This window comes from Lissotriton vulgaris, unplaced genomic scaffold (genome assembly GCF_964263255.1).
Source record: "Lissotriton vulgaris unplaced genomic scaffold, aLisVul1.2 SCAFFOLD_1641, whole genome shotgun sequence".
Taxonomy (NCBI): Eukaryota; Metazoa; Chordata; class Amphibia; order Caudata; family Salamandridae; genus Lissotriton; species Lissotriton vulgaris.
The window spans coordinates 55,733-73,357 of record NW_028242617.1 but is presented as its reverse complement, the minus strand read 5'-3'; the positions used below and the strand labels follow the sequence as shown (position 1 = coordinate 73,357).

At 40.3% G+C, this 17,625-nt stretch overlaps 1 protein-coding gene across 1 annotated transcript in view; it reads right to left on the bottom strand.

Annotated features, from left to right (window-relative positions):
* The window catches only part of LOC147668894 (tektin-4-like), a 71,562-nt gene that overhangs the window by 25,956 nt on the left and 27,981 nt on the right, over window positions 1–17,625 (bottom strand). Inside the window, exon 3 of the mRNA XM_086948373.1 lies at window positions 13,678–13,821. Within this exon, the coding sequence (XP_086804499.1) occupies window positions 13,678–13,821 (144 nt within the window). The remainder of the gene's footprint in view (window positions 1–13,677; window positions 13,822–17,625) is intronic.

The window sequence follows — 17,625 nt, the reverse complement described above, 5'->3', positions numbered from 1 at the left end:
TGTGTTGGTGCTAGGCAGCCACAACTGCTCCAGCGCTAGGAGACAGCAGAAATACACCATATCTTTGTAAATATGGCCCATTTCTGCACCCCCCAGAATGTAAAATGCTGTTGGTAAGTAATTCTGGACTGCCTGATGGAAACTGAATCCTTTCAATGCAACACCATTTTAAAAAGAAAAAAAGTTTCCCCATTTTTGGCATTCATATAGCGCTTGCTACCCCTTGTCATGGGTAGTCAGCGTTTTATTAATGCAATTACATACAATATAATTTGTGATTTGTACCTTTTTTTCTAGGATGGACTCAGGCTAACAGTGGGTTGAGAACAGGGCAGAGATCGCTTTTCAATTGTAGGTTCTGCATCAGTTATGCAATCGTTGCCTCGCCTTTCAAACAATGAGGAATGCCAAAACACTTAGCCCAGCATAGCAAGACCCCCAGTAACCTCCACCTATTCTTTGAAGGTGTTTTCCAGCAGCACACAAGCTGAATATGTCTTTCTAAAGAAAAGAAAATGTTTCCCAAACAGTACTCTGCCTAGGCACTCCCTGAGACAAGTGCCCATGAAGCTGCAGCCTAGGCTACAACACACAATGGGGCAAAGGCGGGGGGCTGAAACTCTTTTGAAACCGGTCCTTGGATGCTTGATTCCGTTCTGGGAAGGACATGGCTTTTGTAGTTCGGACTGGACTGTTCCCATGAGGCACAGGGTCAGAGCTGATTTGCATATAGCCAGTGTCTAACCCAGGGTGGTGTGGAGTGCAAAAAAACGATGGATTTAGGCCCAGATCCTTGTACTGGGGTGAATGTATGACATTGTTCTACATTCTGTCCATCAACTGTGTTTTTTGCACTGAAACTCTTTTGACCCAATGGGCATTGCGTGACTTCCGCCATCTCACTAGCGCAAAACAATACTTCTTTGCATACACAGAGGGATATTTAGATTATTGGAAACACTAACTAGATTTGTCAGTAATCTGAGGGAAAATTGATCATTACTTGCTTATTTTTTTTTCTTTTTCTTTTTAATGAGCAGTTTACGTGCTGAAGCTAGCAGAGTTTGAACCACAGTAATGCTGCATATGTTTTCATTCCTCAGAATAACTATAAATTACTCGTAGCTTTCAGGCGCTGCTTTGTACGTGCACATTTTAATACATAAAGTGTTTCAAATTGGATACGTTTCCTTTTCAGGATGAGAGGGGAGATAATCACATGCATTTTGTGGTAAGTGTTCTGTCCGTGCTTCTTCTCCGTACAGCTGAGTCTCCGCATAGTCTTGAATGTGAAAGCAACGGGTGTATGCAGTATTATTCTGCCACCTACTGAATATCCAAGGAACTGCATGTAGGCTTTATTTGCAGCACTTACTGGCCTAACAGAATGAATATATATATTTATTACCTACTGGCGATTGCCAGTAGGTAGTTATAGTTAGGAACTAGTTTCCATAGGAAAAGCATTTTTTGACTAGCCTATAACTTTGGCGTTGTTTGACCAATCGTCATGAAATAGTCTGGTTCTCCTGGAAAGTTTGGGGGTGATCCGTGCAGTGGGGTCCAAGAATTTGGTGCACGAAATAAGGGTGCGTTAGTAATTGTAATTCCCATAGGAACCTTTATCCATACCTACAGCCCGAACGGCTGAATGGACTTACACCAAATTTGGCAGTGAGGTAGATGTTGGTTCAAGGAAGTGCCTTTTGCCTATTTGGTGTAAATCTGTTCAGTCGTTTTTGAGAAATTCAAGCCAAAATTTATAGTGATATCTCTGGCCACAGATATTTTGCAAAGATTCTGTGATTAATCACGCATACTCGCGCCAACGGGAATGCTCGGATTGGCTGGACGGAACCTGAACAGAAAGTTGTGCCTGTCATTTTATTGATCAGGAACATATCCCAGGGCTGAAAATGTCTGAAAAAGCTAACATAAGGGGTCAGAGTGGAAGTACTCTGACCCCATGCTTGAGGAATGCAGGTGTTAGTGGCACAAGTTATTTGTCCAAATAGATTTTTTTCATCCAGCACGATATTCGTGACGATGCCGCGACCACCAGCGTAGCACCCCGTGTACCGTTATGGAGACATTGTGAATATTGCATAGACAGCGCAAACATTGGTGAAAATATAAAAATATATATATATATTTGAACCCACTCGCCGGTGGGAAACGGACACTAAAATGCAGCCATTTCCACGCATAACCTTAACCATGCATGCATTACAAAACATACGCGATTAACAGGAATAGCCTTTACCACGCATACCTTTACTAAGAGATACGTAGTAAAGGCATGTGTGGTAAAGGCTAAAATTAAAAAGGGGATTTGGGGGGTCTCTCCCCCAACAATAACAAAAAAATGCATGCGAAAATAAAAGGGGGCCTGGTGGGTCTCCACCCCCAAAAAAACTCGCCATGTTTTAAATGCACAAGGGTTTTAATTTACAGATGTGGGCACAACGTAGAAAGTGTCTGCATTTTATCGGAATTTAAAATTAGAAGATTCTCGAGCAATGGAACGCACGCGCCTACCTTTGTTCTCTATGATAGCCGCGTGCAGTTTCTTACGTCCATATCGGATTCCCCACGTGTTGAACATGTCTGCATTAGCACTGTGTTCTTCTGTGACGTTTTCACATCTCACATGCTGCTCTGCAACGTTATAAAGCGCGTCTTGCCTGCAAACCAACTGGTGCGGCCGTCACTACGTGCCGCAGTCTTGCGACTGGAGGCGTTTTACGGTAGTGTGCTGAAAAAATGCAAATCACTTCAAGCGTGTTACAAATAAAGCTTCAACATGGACAGTTGGTAACCGGTCACAACGCAGAGCTTGTGTGGGCACTCCATGTTCAAAAATAAAAAGGACAAGGGGACTGAGATAACCTTTAGCAAAAATATGCCCTTATCATGCATGAATTTACAACAAAAATTGTAAATGTATGCGTGGTAAAGGAATATTCATGTTAAAGGTTAAGCGTGGTAAAGGCATGCGTTGCAACGGAATGCGTTGTAACATCATACAACCCTCGCCGGTCACTGTCACACACTCATGTACACACTCACAAACTAAGACACTTCTACACCTATACACTCACATATACACTCACACACATGTATCTAGTCACATACCCATTCAGATACTGATGTACCCACTGTCATACTCATTCAGGTACTCATGCACGGACTTACAGACACACCTGAGAGTGACCCACCCATGTACAGACCCATTCAGACGCTCATAAACCCACTTACAGACCCAGTGTGAGACGTTTGCTACCACAGACACACCCACTGATAATGAGACCCACTCAGACACTCATGCACCAACTCATAGATCCAGTCACCGGCTCATGTACACATTCACATACATAGTCTGAAACTCATACACCCACTCACAGACCTAGTCACACACTCATGCATCCACTGAGAGACCCACTAAAATACTCACACACCCAGGGAGAGCCTCACTCAGACCTTCGTGCATCGACTAACAGACCCACTGTGAGACTTATAATTTCACAGAAACACGCATTGATTGACTCAGTCACAGATCCAGTCTGACAATAACGTACTTACTCACAGAGCCACTGAGAAACTTATACTTACATGCATACATTCACTGATAGAGATGCCCTCAGAGACTTATGCAGCCAGTGACACACTAATTGAATGATTCTTGAGTCTACTCTGATAGCCACTCATAGACTTATATATGCAGTGACAGACCCACTCACAGACTTATGCATGAATTCACATAACCAAGTGAATCATTATTACAGACTGTTATAGAGATATTGAGATATTGATAATTGTTTATAGAGTAAATTAGATAGTGATTTATCTAGTGTGATGGTTATAATTAGTAAGATAGTTATAATTGCTGAATGTAGTGGCAGCTATTGAATCCCTGCTTTTGCTTTGCATTACCGCTACGTATCTGCAGGGATCGCGATTACCAATGTCATAGCGATCTCTGGAGTCTCCGCGAAAACAGAAATTAAGTTTTAGAGATGGTTTTTATAGAAACTAACTAGAAAAACATGACTTTAGAGAATACTGTAAGAAACCACTAGTGTGTAAAATACTTTAATATGTGTGGTTATAGGTGTTTTAGACTTCATGGAAAAGACGTGATCATTGCGTTTAACAATGTCATCGCGATGTCCCGAATAACTGCAAAAACTGAAAATAGGTCTGAAAGATGGTTTTTAAAGAAAGAGTACAAAATATGAGTTTAAACATGCTTTGAAAGAAGTATGTATAAAGAAAGGTATACAACCTTTAGCACGCATTTTTTTACAACGCACTACCATTACAACGCAGGCATTACAACGCATACCATTACAACGCATTGCGCTGGGGGGCGCTCTAGGATAGGGAATAACTTTAATTTTCTATCCAACACCTTCCCTAGTGTCCACGGGGACTGGAGTTGGAATAGAAAATTATACTTACCACTATCCAGCACCTCTAAGCGCTATGCGTTGTAACGGTATTCGTTGTAAATACCGCGTTGTAAAGGTATGCGTGGTAAAAGTATGCATTGTAACGTCATACATCCATATAGAAATATGTGTAGTGCAATGTTCAGAATGGATTTGTTTACATATTATTTTTGGAAGTGTTTTTTGACATTGAGTGTCTGCTTTTGTTTTCCATTTTCGGGATGTATTTGCGATGATCACGACGTCGTCTCCAAGATTGTTAAAAACTAAAAAAAAACCTTCAGAAAAAAACTTCACAATATTTCGGTGAGTAGATGCGGAATTCCAGCGTTGGCTGACAACCTATACCGGGTCTCACCCACTGAGAACATTCCAGCCTTCTCGAAGTCGGGCTTGGGAGGGCAGCCACTCCCCTGGGAGGGACAAAACAAAGAGTGCGAGGATCAGGAAATGAGGAGCAACAAGAAGAGTGCGGAAGACGGAGAGGAGGCGTACAATGGAAGACCACAAGAGAAGACTGAGGTTTCTGAAGGCTCACCTGCCACAGTCCATGGTGCTACGGGAGAGTACATGAGTACCGAAGACGAAAGGACGGAGGAGGCCAAAGATGGACGACTGTGTTACACTGGATACAGCCCCGATTCTAGGGCTGATTAGGATGGCAGACGTATCGCCACTGCCATGCAGGCGGTGGCGATCTGTCCGCCATCCTTGCCCGTCCGCCACCTATTTCCCCCCCGCCATATTACAATGGCGGGGGGACCGTGGCGGACGGGAAGACCGTCTGCCGCTTTTCAGCCGCGGTTACCTTGCGACCTCAGCGGAAAAGGTCTAATATGGTGGCGGTGTCAATCAGACACCGCCAGCCATATTAGGATGGTCTGAGGGAAATGCCTTTCCGTGGCGGCAATGGCGCCACGAAAAGGCATACAGTCCTTGCTTTGGGGGCCCGTGAAAGGGAGGTGGGGGGTGCACATGGGGGGTACCTATGCAGTGCCTGTCATGCTGTGCTGTGAAACGCACAACATGCATTTTTGACATTGCGGCGGACGCAATGTTAAAAATGCGGGATGCACCCACCACTGTGGCGGGTGCATCCTAATTCGGGGCACGGTACCTCCGCCTTGTGGCTGACGGTCCCTGCCCCAGACAGGATGGCGGATGGCGGACGGCGTCCGCCATCCTAATCGACCCCATAGTGAGGGACAAGACAAACAACACTGCTGCCCACGCCACTGCCCAGGAAACAAGTGGTGGTTCAAGGCAAGTAACAAAGAACTCCCAGGGCTTCTGGTAGAGCTGGTGGGGCACCGGGCGATAGAAAGCATTCGGGGGCTGGGGGATTGTGCACGAGGGATTGCATGTGGATGAAGTGAAGGGAGAGAGAGAATCCCCTCACAACAAAAGTTATAGCCACAGCTTCCGACGCCAAATACGATCGTCCAATCAAGCCCTCGCCGCAATTCCACGCATCCATAGATCCACCATGGGGGGGAAGATCCTTCTCCTACTTAGCGGCCAAAACCTGGAATTCTCTCCCCACCCACCTCCGCCTCACACAGAACCACCTCTCCTTCAGAAAGCAACTAAAAACTTGGATATTCGATAAATAAGTACCCCCCTCCCTCAAGCGCCTTGAGACCCTCTGGGTGAGTAGTGCGCTATACAAATGTTAAACTTGAACTTGAACACCCCTTTTTTTATTTATTTTTTATTTTAATTAATACAATTTTTATTGGCATTTTGTTTATCATAGCAATTTCTCATAATACAATAATCTTTCACAGTGCTTACACAAAGGTGACATAGTGTACATAAACTTTTGTACTGTTTGACAACTTCAGACATTAGTCCATCTAGAGCAGTGGGGACCAAAGATGAACCACAACACATCCTGCAATCTTTATATGTTGAAATGTATTTAGTCACTAATGTCTGACTCAGACCTATCCTGTGGGGGTTCTCATATGTGTCCCCAGTAGGCGTTCCACTTCCTCCATATCCTTGTCCTTTTTTTGAGACACCCAATGTAATGTTTTGTGGGTGCCCCAAGTGGGCACTGGGGCTCCCACCATTGGCACCAATGGCCCCGGGGGATGGGGTCCTCAGGCCACTAGTAGTTTCTGGAGGGGGTCGCTTACCTTCTTTCCTTATTGAAAAAGTACATTCCAGGGGATGAGCCCCCAGGGCCTGGAAAGTCTCAGGGTGCGGGGTTGCATGCCGCTCCCCTTATAAAAATAATATATGAGTGTCCCGGATGGGCACCGGGACATCCACAGATCCACAGTGAATTATTTAAAAAATAATAATGAGGAGCCGCTCATATATGATTCACTGGTCCTATGAAGGAAGGCACCATAATGCCCTGCAAGGGCTTTAATTTTTACATTTTATTTAGCTTGGTGGTGCCCCTAGAATAGGTAGTGGCACCACCTAGCCCTTTTGTAATGTTGTTAGAGACTGACGGGTGTCTAGTAGCCCCCCAGCACCAACAAAAAACAGTAAGTCTCCTGGGTCATTAAATCCCTGACCCCAAGAGAACGTACCATATTTATTTAATGCACTTGTAGCTGGCGCTTTATATTCTTCAGCTGGAGTGCAAGGCCCTCTTGTGGTTGCTTTTACGATTGAATTTTCTGGTTAGATAAATGTTAAAAGAAGAAAGAATTAGTGACAACTGTTTTTTGTTAAGAAAAATATATATATATGTCTCTGATAATCTAGTTTTAAAAAATTTCACCCACGAAATGTAATAATAAAAACTATGCAAAAACAAAGTCACAGACATTTTTTATTACAACCTTAATAAAAAAATATAATCAATATTAATAAACATATTGAGTGTTAATAATAACATTAATAAATATTTCATTGTGTAAATTATTGAAACATATATTTGATTAGAATTATTGGTAAATTTTGAAGGAAGATGATAGATCTGCTTTATATATATTGATATGCTCACCCCTTGAGAATACGCTCACTTTTCATATTATGGTTTAGGAGAAGGTTGTGCATGGTGAAGGGTTTACTGCTCAGAGGCCAGGCTAAGCCCACGCTGTGCACAGAGGGTTGGCTCCTGGCAGTTGGCCGTGCGGTGGGGTTGGCTGCCCATGAAGGGCATTGAGCGCAGGGCCTGGACCATGTGAGGACTGGGTTTACTTTATGTATGGTGATAAAATATTTCTTGACATAAAAACCCTAGAAATTTACTGAAAAAAACAAACAACGATTAAAGTGATACTATAGCTAGGTTAAAATTTCTGCAACAACGCAATGTTTTAAACTAAAAAAAAACAGAGATTCACCAGTTATAGTTATTTCTAGAAACTGTAACTTGTACCCTGAGGTAACTATAACTTGTTGCCATGCACATCTAATCATCCCACATATTAAATCACTCATGACATGCTCTATAACAACATTGATAACATCACTGCAACATTTGGAATGGAATCATTGATGAGAACGTGCATGACAGGGGAGAGAAGTATAGGTACCTTAGGGAACAAGCTATCGCTACTAGAGACAGAAATAACTATATCTGGCGAATTTCAGTGCTGTTTTTAGTTTAGAGATAGATATATAGAGAGATAGAGATAAAGATAGATATAGAGATAGAGATAGATATATATAGAGATAGAGAGAGAGACAGAGATAGATATAGATAGAAAAATAGATGGAGATAGAGATATAGAGAGATAGAGATAGAGAAAGAGAGATAGATAGATAAATAGATAGATATATAGAGTGATAAGACAGAGAGATAGATAGATATAGAGATAGATATATAGATAGATATAGATATAGAAAAAGATTGAGCAAGAGATAGATATAGATATATATATATATATAGAGATAGATAGATAGAGATATCGAGATAGATATACTTATCGAGATAGATATATAGAGAGATATATGTTATAGTTATGTTATAGGGGTATTTGTAAAGCGCACAGCTACTCCTAGGAGTGTCCCGGCGCTAACTAACCAAGCTGACAGAACAAAAGGAGAGACTACAGTTGACTCCACTCTCATTGAAACAGCCAGGTTTTTAACTTTCTTCTGAAACTGAGAAGAACATGTTCCTTTCTCAGAAGCGGTGGTAAACTATTCCACAGCTTAGTAGTGGTCACCTGAAACAAGCGACTGCCCAGCCGAGAGGGGCAAATTTTGGCATGACCGTCAGCTTCTGAGTTGAGTATCGCAAGGTTCTAATAGGAGAATATGGCTGGCTTCTCCTCCTAATGTAGGGGGCTCCAACATTATGTAAGACTTGGAAAACGAGTACCAAGGCCTTAAAAATCACCCTTTTCCGCACTGGGAGCCAGGGCCGGACTGACTACCGGGCATTTTGGAATGCTGCCGAGCTGGGGGCTGATTTCACTGCGGTGGGGGCTGATTTCGTTGATGGAGACCTGCGTGTGCTTTGAAATAAACAAAGCAAAACGAATTTCGTTGAGCACGTCCCCATCAACGAAATCATCCCCCAGCTCAGCAGCATTCCACGGACCGTGATCAAGGTGTCGGAGGACACTGAAACGCGTTGGTTTGAATAACGATGACCCATGTGGATTACTGAATAAAAGAATACTGAATTGAACATGTCCGTGAGTGCGTCTCCATTCTTCTCGGTGTGAGAAGGTTCGGAAGAATATATATATATATATATATATATATATATATATATATATATATATATATATATATATATATATATATATCCACTCAAAACATCTCCTCCATGCGGATTTGAATAAGCAGGACACAGCGGGCTTCGTTTCTCTGAACTTTATTAAACTGGTTTGCATGACCGGTTTCGGCTGAACGCCTTTTTCAAATGCTTTCAGTCCAGCATCCTTTCTCACACTCTATTTAAATTTTAGCTCCGCCTTGCCTCGTGGTGAATAACTCACTGCACCTGTGGTGGTTGGCTCACTTCACTTAGTCATCCTTCGCGAATAGCAGGGGACCAGTCCCATAATGCCGCAGAGTGATGTTTCTGTGCCGTGGGGTGGGAGATTAGATGTAATCCGTTCAAGAAATTTAAATGCCCCATGCTTTCATCCACCAACCTCCGTTTTACACAGTCTGTAAAAGCGCCGCTTTTCGATCACAGCGCTTCCGTTCTTGGTGCAAGTTAGCTGTTTCAGGTCAGGTTCCGACTCTGGGAGGATACGGTGGAGAGCCAGGAAATAATACCGGTTTGACGGTTAATTTCAGTTCATTCCCATGATTTACTGGCCGCTTCTCTGAAAGGGTCCTGCATTTGCGTCATAGGGAACGCAAATAACATCCACTCAAAACATCTCCTCCATGCGGATTTGAATAAGCAGGACACAGAGGGGCTTCGTTTCTCTGAACTTTATTAAAACTGGTTTGCATGACCGGTTTCGGCTGAACGCCTTTTTTAAATGCTTTCAGTCCAGCATCCTTTCTCACACTCTATTTAAATTTTAGCTCCGCCTTGCCTCATGGTGAATAACTCACTGCACCTGTGGTGGTTGGCTCACTTCACTTCGTCATCCTTCGCGAATAGCAGGGGACTATATATATATATATATATATATATATATATATGTAATGAATGTTATTGTTTTTAGTTATTTAAAACCGTAATAATTTAACATATTAAAAACAATATAAACTATTCAACATGGCACAAACTTCATTCTTAAAGGGAGGCATAATTAAAACTTTTCCCGCTTAAAAGCTGTTCATTCCAACACTGTAGTCATGAAACAGTGTGCAAGGTAGTCAAATAGCTGCTCTTTTGTTAGTGCATAAGGTACATAGTGCTTAACTGGGCTTTCTCATTCTACATATGCCGTAATATAACCCATCCTGTGGCCCTGGTCGCTTACCGGGTACTACTGGAGGTCGATGTGTAAAGTGCAATGTGCCACATGGAAAACCAGGAGGATTTAGTGGTATGTTTACATAAAGTGAGGGTCAAACATTGACTGAATTAAACCCCTTTAATGACACACCAGTAATTATACCGCAGAAAAATAGAGTAGGGATATAATACTGTATTTAAACATACGAAGGACTGGATTTGAAATGAATTCAGTACAGGCAGAGCATTACTATGCATGACTTTATAAGCCTCTTTCAGGAATTTCAAAACTCTCGATGTTGACTAAACGTTAGTCCCACTCAAACATATTTCTATTGCATTCTGACATTGCCTGATTCCTAAGAGGCCGAATACTGGATTAGGCCAAAATTGCCTTAAAGCCTATATATCTATATCTAACTCTCTCTCTAACTCCCTCTGTCTCTCTCTCTCTCTCTGTCTCTCTCTCTCGCTATATATATATATGTGTGTGTGTGTGTGTGTGTGTGTGTGTGTGTGTGTGTGTGTGTGTGTGTGTGTGTGTGTGTGTGTGTGTGTGTGTGTGTGTGTGTGTGTGTGTGTGTGTGTGTGTGTGTGTGTGTGTGTGTGTGTGTGTGTGTGTGTGTGTGTGTGTGTGTGTGTGTGTGTGTGTGTGTGTGTGTGTGTGTGTGTATATACATATACATACACACATTCAGTATACAAAGTAAATGTTGCACTTCAAGACTTAGACAAATTAGAAATCTTTAATGGAACTACCAATAAAAAACCAAAGCGTCTTGGCCGTCCCAGTTTTTTTTACGATCTGTAACTCCTTTCTCACTGTCAATTGTATACCCATGTCCATCCAGCATGTTCTGGTGCGTTCTGGGATTTATAGTTTTTAACATATGTATTAACAAAATTCAACAAAACTTACCATAAAACCATTTGTTTTTACGACCAGTCATTCAACCTCTGTGGTTTAGTTCTATGTTCTCCAAAGTCATATGCCCATTTAATAAGGAATTACATTTTGTTCTAATAATAAGTCCACTCATTATTAGTTCTAACATCATGATTTTACCCATCCCTCAAATCATAAACGGCGTCAGTGTTGTATTTTATAACGTTTTTGGAAAGATCATACAGGCACATGCATCAAAGGATTTTGCGATCGCAAACAGTGCAAATCGCAAAAATCGGCCGTTTGGGATCGCAAAATCTGCGTTTGGAATGCATGAAGGGTGAAGGCCCTCGCGATTTGAGAATTCGAAATATTTGCGAATTCTCAAATTGCGATTGCAATTAAGGAATCGCATTTTGCGATTTCTTAAATTCAATGCATGGAACTTTTAAAAAATGCGATTTCGCAATTAGGGGGAGCAAATTACCATGAGGTTGAACCGCATGGTAATTTGCGAAAACTTTGAAAAATGCACTTTTGTGCATTTTTCAAAGTTTCATGTTGTGCACACACATGCCCTTAGGGCATGTGTGTGCACAACATATGTGCACAAATGGATTTCAGGGGTGCAACAGGGTGTCCTTTGGACACCCCTGCACCCTGGAAATCGCATTCTCAATTTGCGAATCGCAAATTGAGAATGTCTTTCCTATTCATTCCTATGGGCCCATAGGAATGAATGGGGAGGTATTCCTTAATTGCGAGTTGCAATTTGCGAGTCGCAATTAAGGAACATTAAGAAATCGCGATTTGTTTTAGCGTTTTCTTGATGCATTGCATTTTGCGATTCCTTAATTGCGATTCCTTATTTTTCGCAATTAAGGAATCGCAAAAAGCAATATTGATGCATGTGCCTGATAGTCCCTAAGAGATTGGCCTCAGTGGCTGCCCATTTTACTAATTTTTCAAAACATAATAGTTAAATTAAATAATGTAGATTATTCATAGAGTTTCAAGTGTCACCCTAATTATAATGAAGAATACAATTTGATCTATGTTGAATTATAAATGCTCGTAAAGCTCCTCAACATTGGTAAGTCTATATGAAGTCCTTGTCCTTAGTCTGATAATGTATTTGGTTTCAAGTTGTTGACATTTTTGTGTACTGTCTCTGCCTCATTCCCTTTTCCTGACCAAATCAATCCCATAGAATTCTCATAGTTCTCCAGTCACCCACGTGGTACTTTATATAATGTTTAGTGATGGTTTAGCTTTCTTTTTTTTTGACTGCTTATATGATCAAAGAGCTAAAGAGAAAAAACGTACAGAGGGATTGATAACAATGAGAGAACAAATTTTAGGAAAAAATTATATTAAAGTATAAGATTAATCCTTCCATCTAGGAAAGAGGTGAGATTCGAAAAATCTATGTCAAATATTGGACCATAAAATACCAAGATCCAGATATTGGAAAAAGGCTGGGAAATCAACCTCCCCAATTTCTATTCGAAAAGGATTTCTACTCAGAACTGGCAGTCCTATTGCAATGTCCTAGCAGAAGTGATTTCCAGTGGAGCCAAGCATAATAAATTAATGGAACAACCCTCTTGGCACAGGGCGACAAAAAGGTTTGACCCACTCTGGGAAGGCATACCCCCACTGCCTGCCAAGCATTAGGAGGATTTGGAAACTTCATGCCATATAGGGAAACAAAATAAAAAATGAAAACGTATTCATAGTTGGAGTTTATTGATAATACGATGAATATTCATGGAAAGGCTGGCACGAGTGAACTACTTGCAGTGATTCAACTCTAACATCCTTGTAAACATCAAAGCATCGCTCCAAAAGCGCTCTGGGATCTTTTGTTGTATAATGATGGGGAATAAAATGCTTTAAATTTTGGAAAAGTAACTCTTCAATTTAGAAAACTAGAAAAATTTAAACTTTAAAAAAAATAACAATGATTTTTAAAAAGCACGCTCCAATGTGTACATTCTAAATTGATTAAGAATCAATATGAATACTTTTTAAATTTTAGACATTGACACAGTTTTAACCCCTTGCATGCTGATGACGGCCCCCATCCGTCATGCACTACGGCGCTCGTGTGCTGATGACGGCTGGGGGCCGTCATAAACCCGCCCACTCGCGATTTTGCCGCTCAGGCGCAGAATCGCGGCAGCATGCAAGGGGTTAAGGTAGGAATTTCGAAAGAATGGGCTTCTTGGGAAAAACAAATTCCCCTAGAGAAATAAAGACCACAATATTCATTGCCTGCTACAAAAGTTATAACCTCAGGCACAGCCTGAAAGGGACAACTGTAAAGAAAACTTGATGAATCCCATTCAACCCATTTCTGAGAAACCATTAGATACACGATAGAAAGCTTGCATCCGGTCATTCTAGAGTTTAAGAAGGAAAGGTTGTAAACCCTAAGATTATTCAAGCACACTCTGTCACTCACTGTGAACATGCAAAAGACAACATATATATCTTACTAGTCCTCAAACTTTGAAGAGTTTGGATGAAACTGGATGTTAGTGCTTTGGTTGTTGTATCTTCCACACTTGTCATCGATGTCATAGGCTTCAACCTTATCCGACCAGTCCATTTCAAGAGTTTCCTTGGCATCCCGGTTCAACCTGAAAAACAAAATAATTGTAGATTCAATGGTAATAATTTGTTTTGAGACATGTTTTATGAAGTTAAAAAGCATCTAATGCCACCATTGGTAGCTTCGAGATGGTCAGAATAGAGAGGTAAAAATACAAAGAACTAAATGATATTGACAGTGATTTAATTAGAGTAAAAATGGGGAAAACCTAAAATATCACATTAAATTAATGAGTATGATCACTGAAGCATCAGGTGTGCCCTAAAGAGCATAAGGATCACACAAACTAATAAAGTTGGGAGGCTGGAATTTAAATCAAGGTCATCTGGTTTCATTCTCTTTAAATTCCTTACTAGACTACAAAAGGAAAAATGAACTCAATAATGCAAATTCACATTCTTCATAATTCATTGTGAAACTTTTTTTTATTATCTCTTCAGGTTGCTATTCAGTGCAAAATACAGCATTCGAGAACAATGCATTTGTAATATTTGTTTTAGAAGTGTTTACCCTATTATTGTTCACCTATTTATTTAGAACTTGTATATTCAAGCATCTTCAGCTGACAATTTTTTTTTAAATAAAAGTACCTGCGTTATTTTAAAAAACTGGAATTCTGGAGTTGTAACAAAAAACACACCTAACTTACATATTGTTAGAATAATTCAAATTAAATGAGTGTTGTCCTCTTTTTCCAAAAGGAAGAGACATTATGTTCAATGAACTGTTCATTACTATTCGTTCATTAATATTTGGTTATGAAAATATTCGAAAGAAACTACTTTCAAACACTTAATAATTCGAAAAATCAATATGAGAATCAGCCCCCATTTTGCCTCGGTCTTCATAAATAATTTTTTAAAATACAAAAACCAAGGGTGTTATGGTAATAATGGCCCCGCTGAACTCAACCCAGAGAGTGTCAAAACCCTAGGAAAACAACCCTAGTATCAAATCTTACGGAGGCACTCTAACAATAAATGTTACAATTTGGTGGAGAGTCCAAAAAAGAAAAACATATTTACACTTTTTGAATGAAAGAACAATTACATTTATTTCTTGAACATATCACTACAATATTAATTTCCTTAGTTATTTTTTGTCATTGTTTGACAAAAGGGCATTACATTTTTCCACTTTCCACGAAAATCCAAATTAGAAAACACTAGTCCAGTTTCCAAAAGCTGGAGAATCTCTAGTTTAATAACATATACTGGGCTAGGGATGGGCCAGTTACCGTAGGCTGGAGAATCTCCAGTTTGGAAAATCTCCAGTTTGGTCAAATATACTGGACCAGGAATGGAATCCCAGACTCTGTATGCAACATGCACAAAATGTAACTGAAAGGAGCAGAATTTTCCAATTGGAAGGTGGTAGTTGTTCATTATTTATGCTGACGTGATGTGCAAAGTTGTTTGAAGTACAAGTTGGTTCTTTTGCTCTCTCATGTAATACAACTGGTGCTATGTAAAGGACTCGAATACCTTCGGGTCAAGTTCGCACTATATAAAACTCCGTTAAAAAAAAACGATAAACATTTTTATCACTAGCTAGAAACATGTGCTTGTCTTCATGAAATGGGTGGGAGGCTGTGTTTTATTGTATGCAAAGATATTAAGGTCAAGCATGGTTCCATATGATCGGCCAATGACAGACAGCTTATTCTCTCCATCGAATAAATACAGTCATGTTTGTGGCTAAAAAGATATACATGAAATTAACAAAGGAGGGAGGTAGAGTAAAGAGGTAGGATTCTTACTCCACAGGCATAGATACATAAACAAGGGGAATCCTACTTACTGTAAGTAGGATTCCCCTTGTTTATGTAAAAAGATATACATGTCATTCCTATGTTCAACAATAAGCACTTTGGGCATTTATGTGAAATCTTTATTTTCACCTTAGAATAATAATTTTCATAATTTGAATTCATGTTGCTTAGTACATTTTGTAGAGTAGCTTATTGTACCAGTGATTGTATTTTGTGCAAATATTCATAAACCAATGTAAGTTAATAAATTAAGCCTGAGAAGCTGATGTAATTTGAAGTTTTGTCTTAAGAGTCACTTTTAAAAATATCTAGGCGTGAGTCGGGACCGGTGTTAGGGAAATCCCAAAGGAGGCGCCCTCCCCCCCATGTGAAACATTTTTTAATTTACATTGTTTTATTACATTGTTCACACTTAACTGCACACTGAAGTTAATTGTGAACGATTCAGACGAACTGCTGCAGAAAGTGTTGAAAGGGAACAAATTACCCCGGTACTCAAAGGGGAGGGGGCTGTGTTGAGTTAAAAAAAGGACTATTGAATTGTAAACTTGTTGGAACATCCCTGGAGTCAGACACAAACTACGCCTGTCAATAAGAGAAGTAAATAGGCGCAACTTAACAAGAGCCGTAGGTGTTATTTCATAGGTACAGATGCTGTTTATAAAATGTAATGATTTTTATTAACTTTCCATAAAGAAATCTATCAAGTTACACCTTCAGCACTATTACTATTAGTCACTTTTTGAAGCAATGTTTCTCTACAGAGAGGAATCTCTACAGGATTAAAGCAATTTCCTGCCTAGGAATAGCTAAAAACTTTTTTCTTTTGTTTCAGAGAGGTCGAAGTGAGTGGGATCTATACGGAATGGTGTCCCAAGCTTTTGTTAATTTTATGAAAATGGTCCCCATACTTTTTTGTAAAGAAGCAACCTTTGGTGGATGGTTAATGCTGAACCAGAGGTGTCTCTGGATGACAGTGACAGTAGGGGGACTCGTCTGTGCTGTGACATCAAGGGAGGGACAGTGAGCTGAGGAAGAAACAATAATCCTTCTTGTCAGGGTGCCTGCTACCTCACAGATATGTAAATGTGTTCAGCTGGTTAATCAGCAATGCAAAGGTTCTTGGGGAACTAGCAGAGGCTCTAAATAAGTGATGGAGTCACTTGGAGCCTCATGGATACAAAGATTCACTCTTTTATAGGAAATATGTGGGAAGAAACAGCCTTTACAAAGTAGTCTTTACTAAATAGCACACAGGTAAGTATTTGTACCCTTTTTCGTGCATACCTTTAACAACCAGGCAAATATTGATTGTATTAACAATTATTACGCTGTTTAAAAATAAAAGATTTAAGTGTGGAGAGTGGTAAAGGAAAATAAGGGTCATTTTATGTTTTGAGGTAGGGTTGTGGTAGATGGAGGTAAGGGTAATATTAGGGTTTAACGGGAGGTATGGGTAATTTTAGGATTAAGGGGTGGGTAGAGGTAAAGCCGGAAAGGGTAATTTTAGAGTTTAGGGGTGGGCAGTGCTAAAAGGAGGTAAGGATAGTTTTAGGGATTGGGGTGAGTAGCAGGAAAGGGAGGTAAGTGTAACTTTAGGATTTAGAGGTGACTAGTGGTAAAGGGCGGTAAAGAGTCATTTAAAAACAGATGTTTGGGGGGGTCCCTCAGAAAATAAACAATTAAAGGGACTGCATGCATTGGAAAGTCATACATTCATGTAAGTTGCTACTAGATGAGCGCTGGCGTGTGTCCTTTTTACAGACAGCTGTATAAATGTTCGCACTGTGTACAGTCTGACTGGGTATTACTAAAATATATATTTTGAAAGCACCTATTTTATCTTGAAAACTCTTTACACATTTTGCGGCAGCCCGTCTCATACCATATGTAATACGTGACTATAATAATGCCCGAATTAACTAACGGAGGTTTCAGGGCTTGAAAGAGGGCTTTCCTCACCGCTTGGTTAAAATTGCTTTAATTTTTCGTCTGAGGTGTGCTGCTTTAACCACATCGTCTTGATGCGAAAGCTGTATCTTCTCATACAAATTGTTCTGA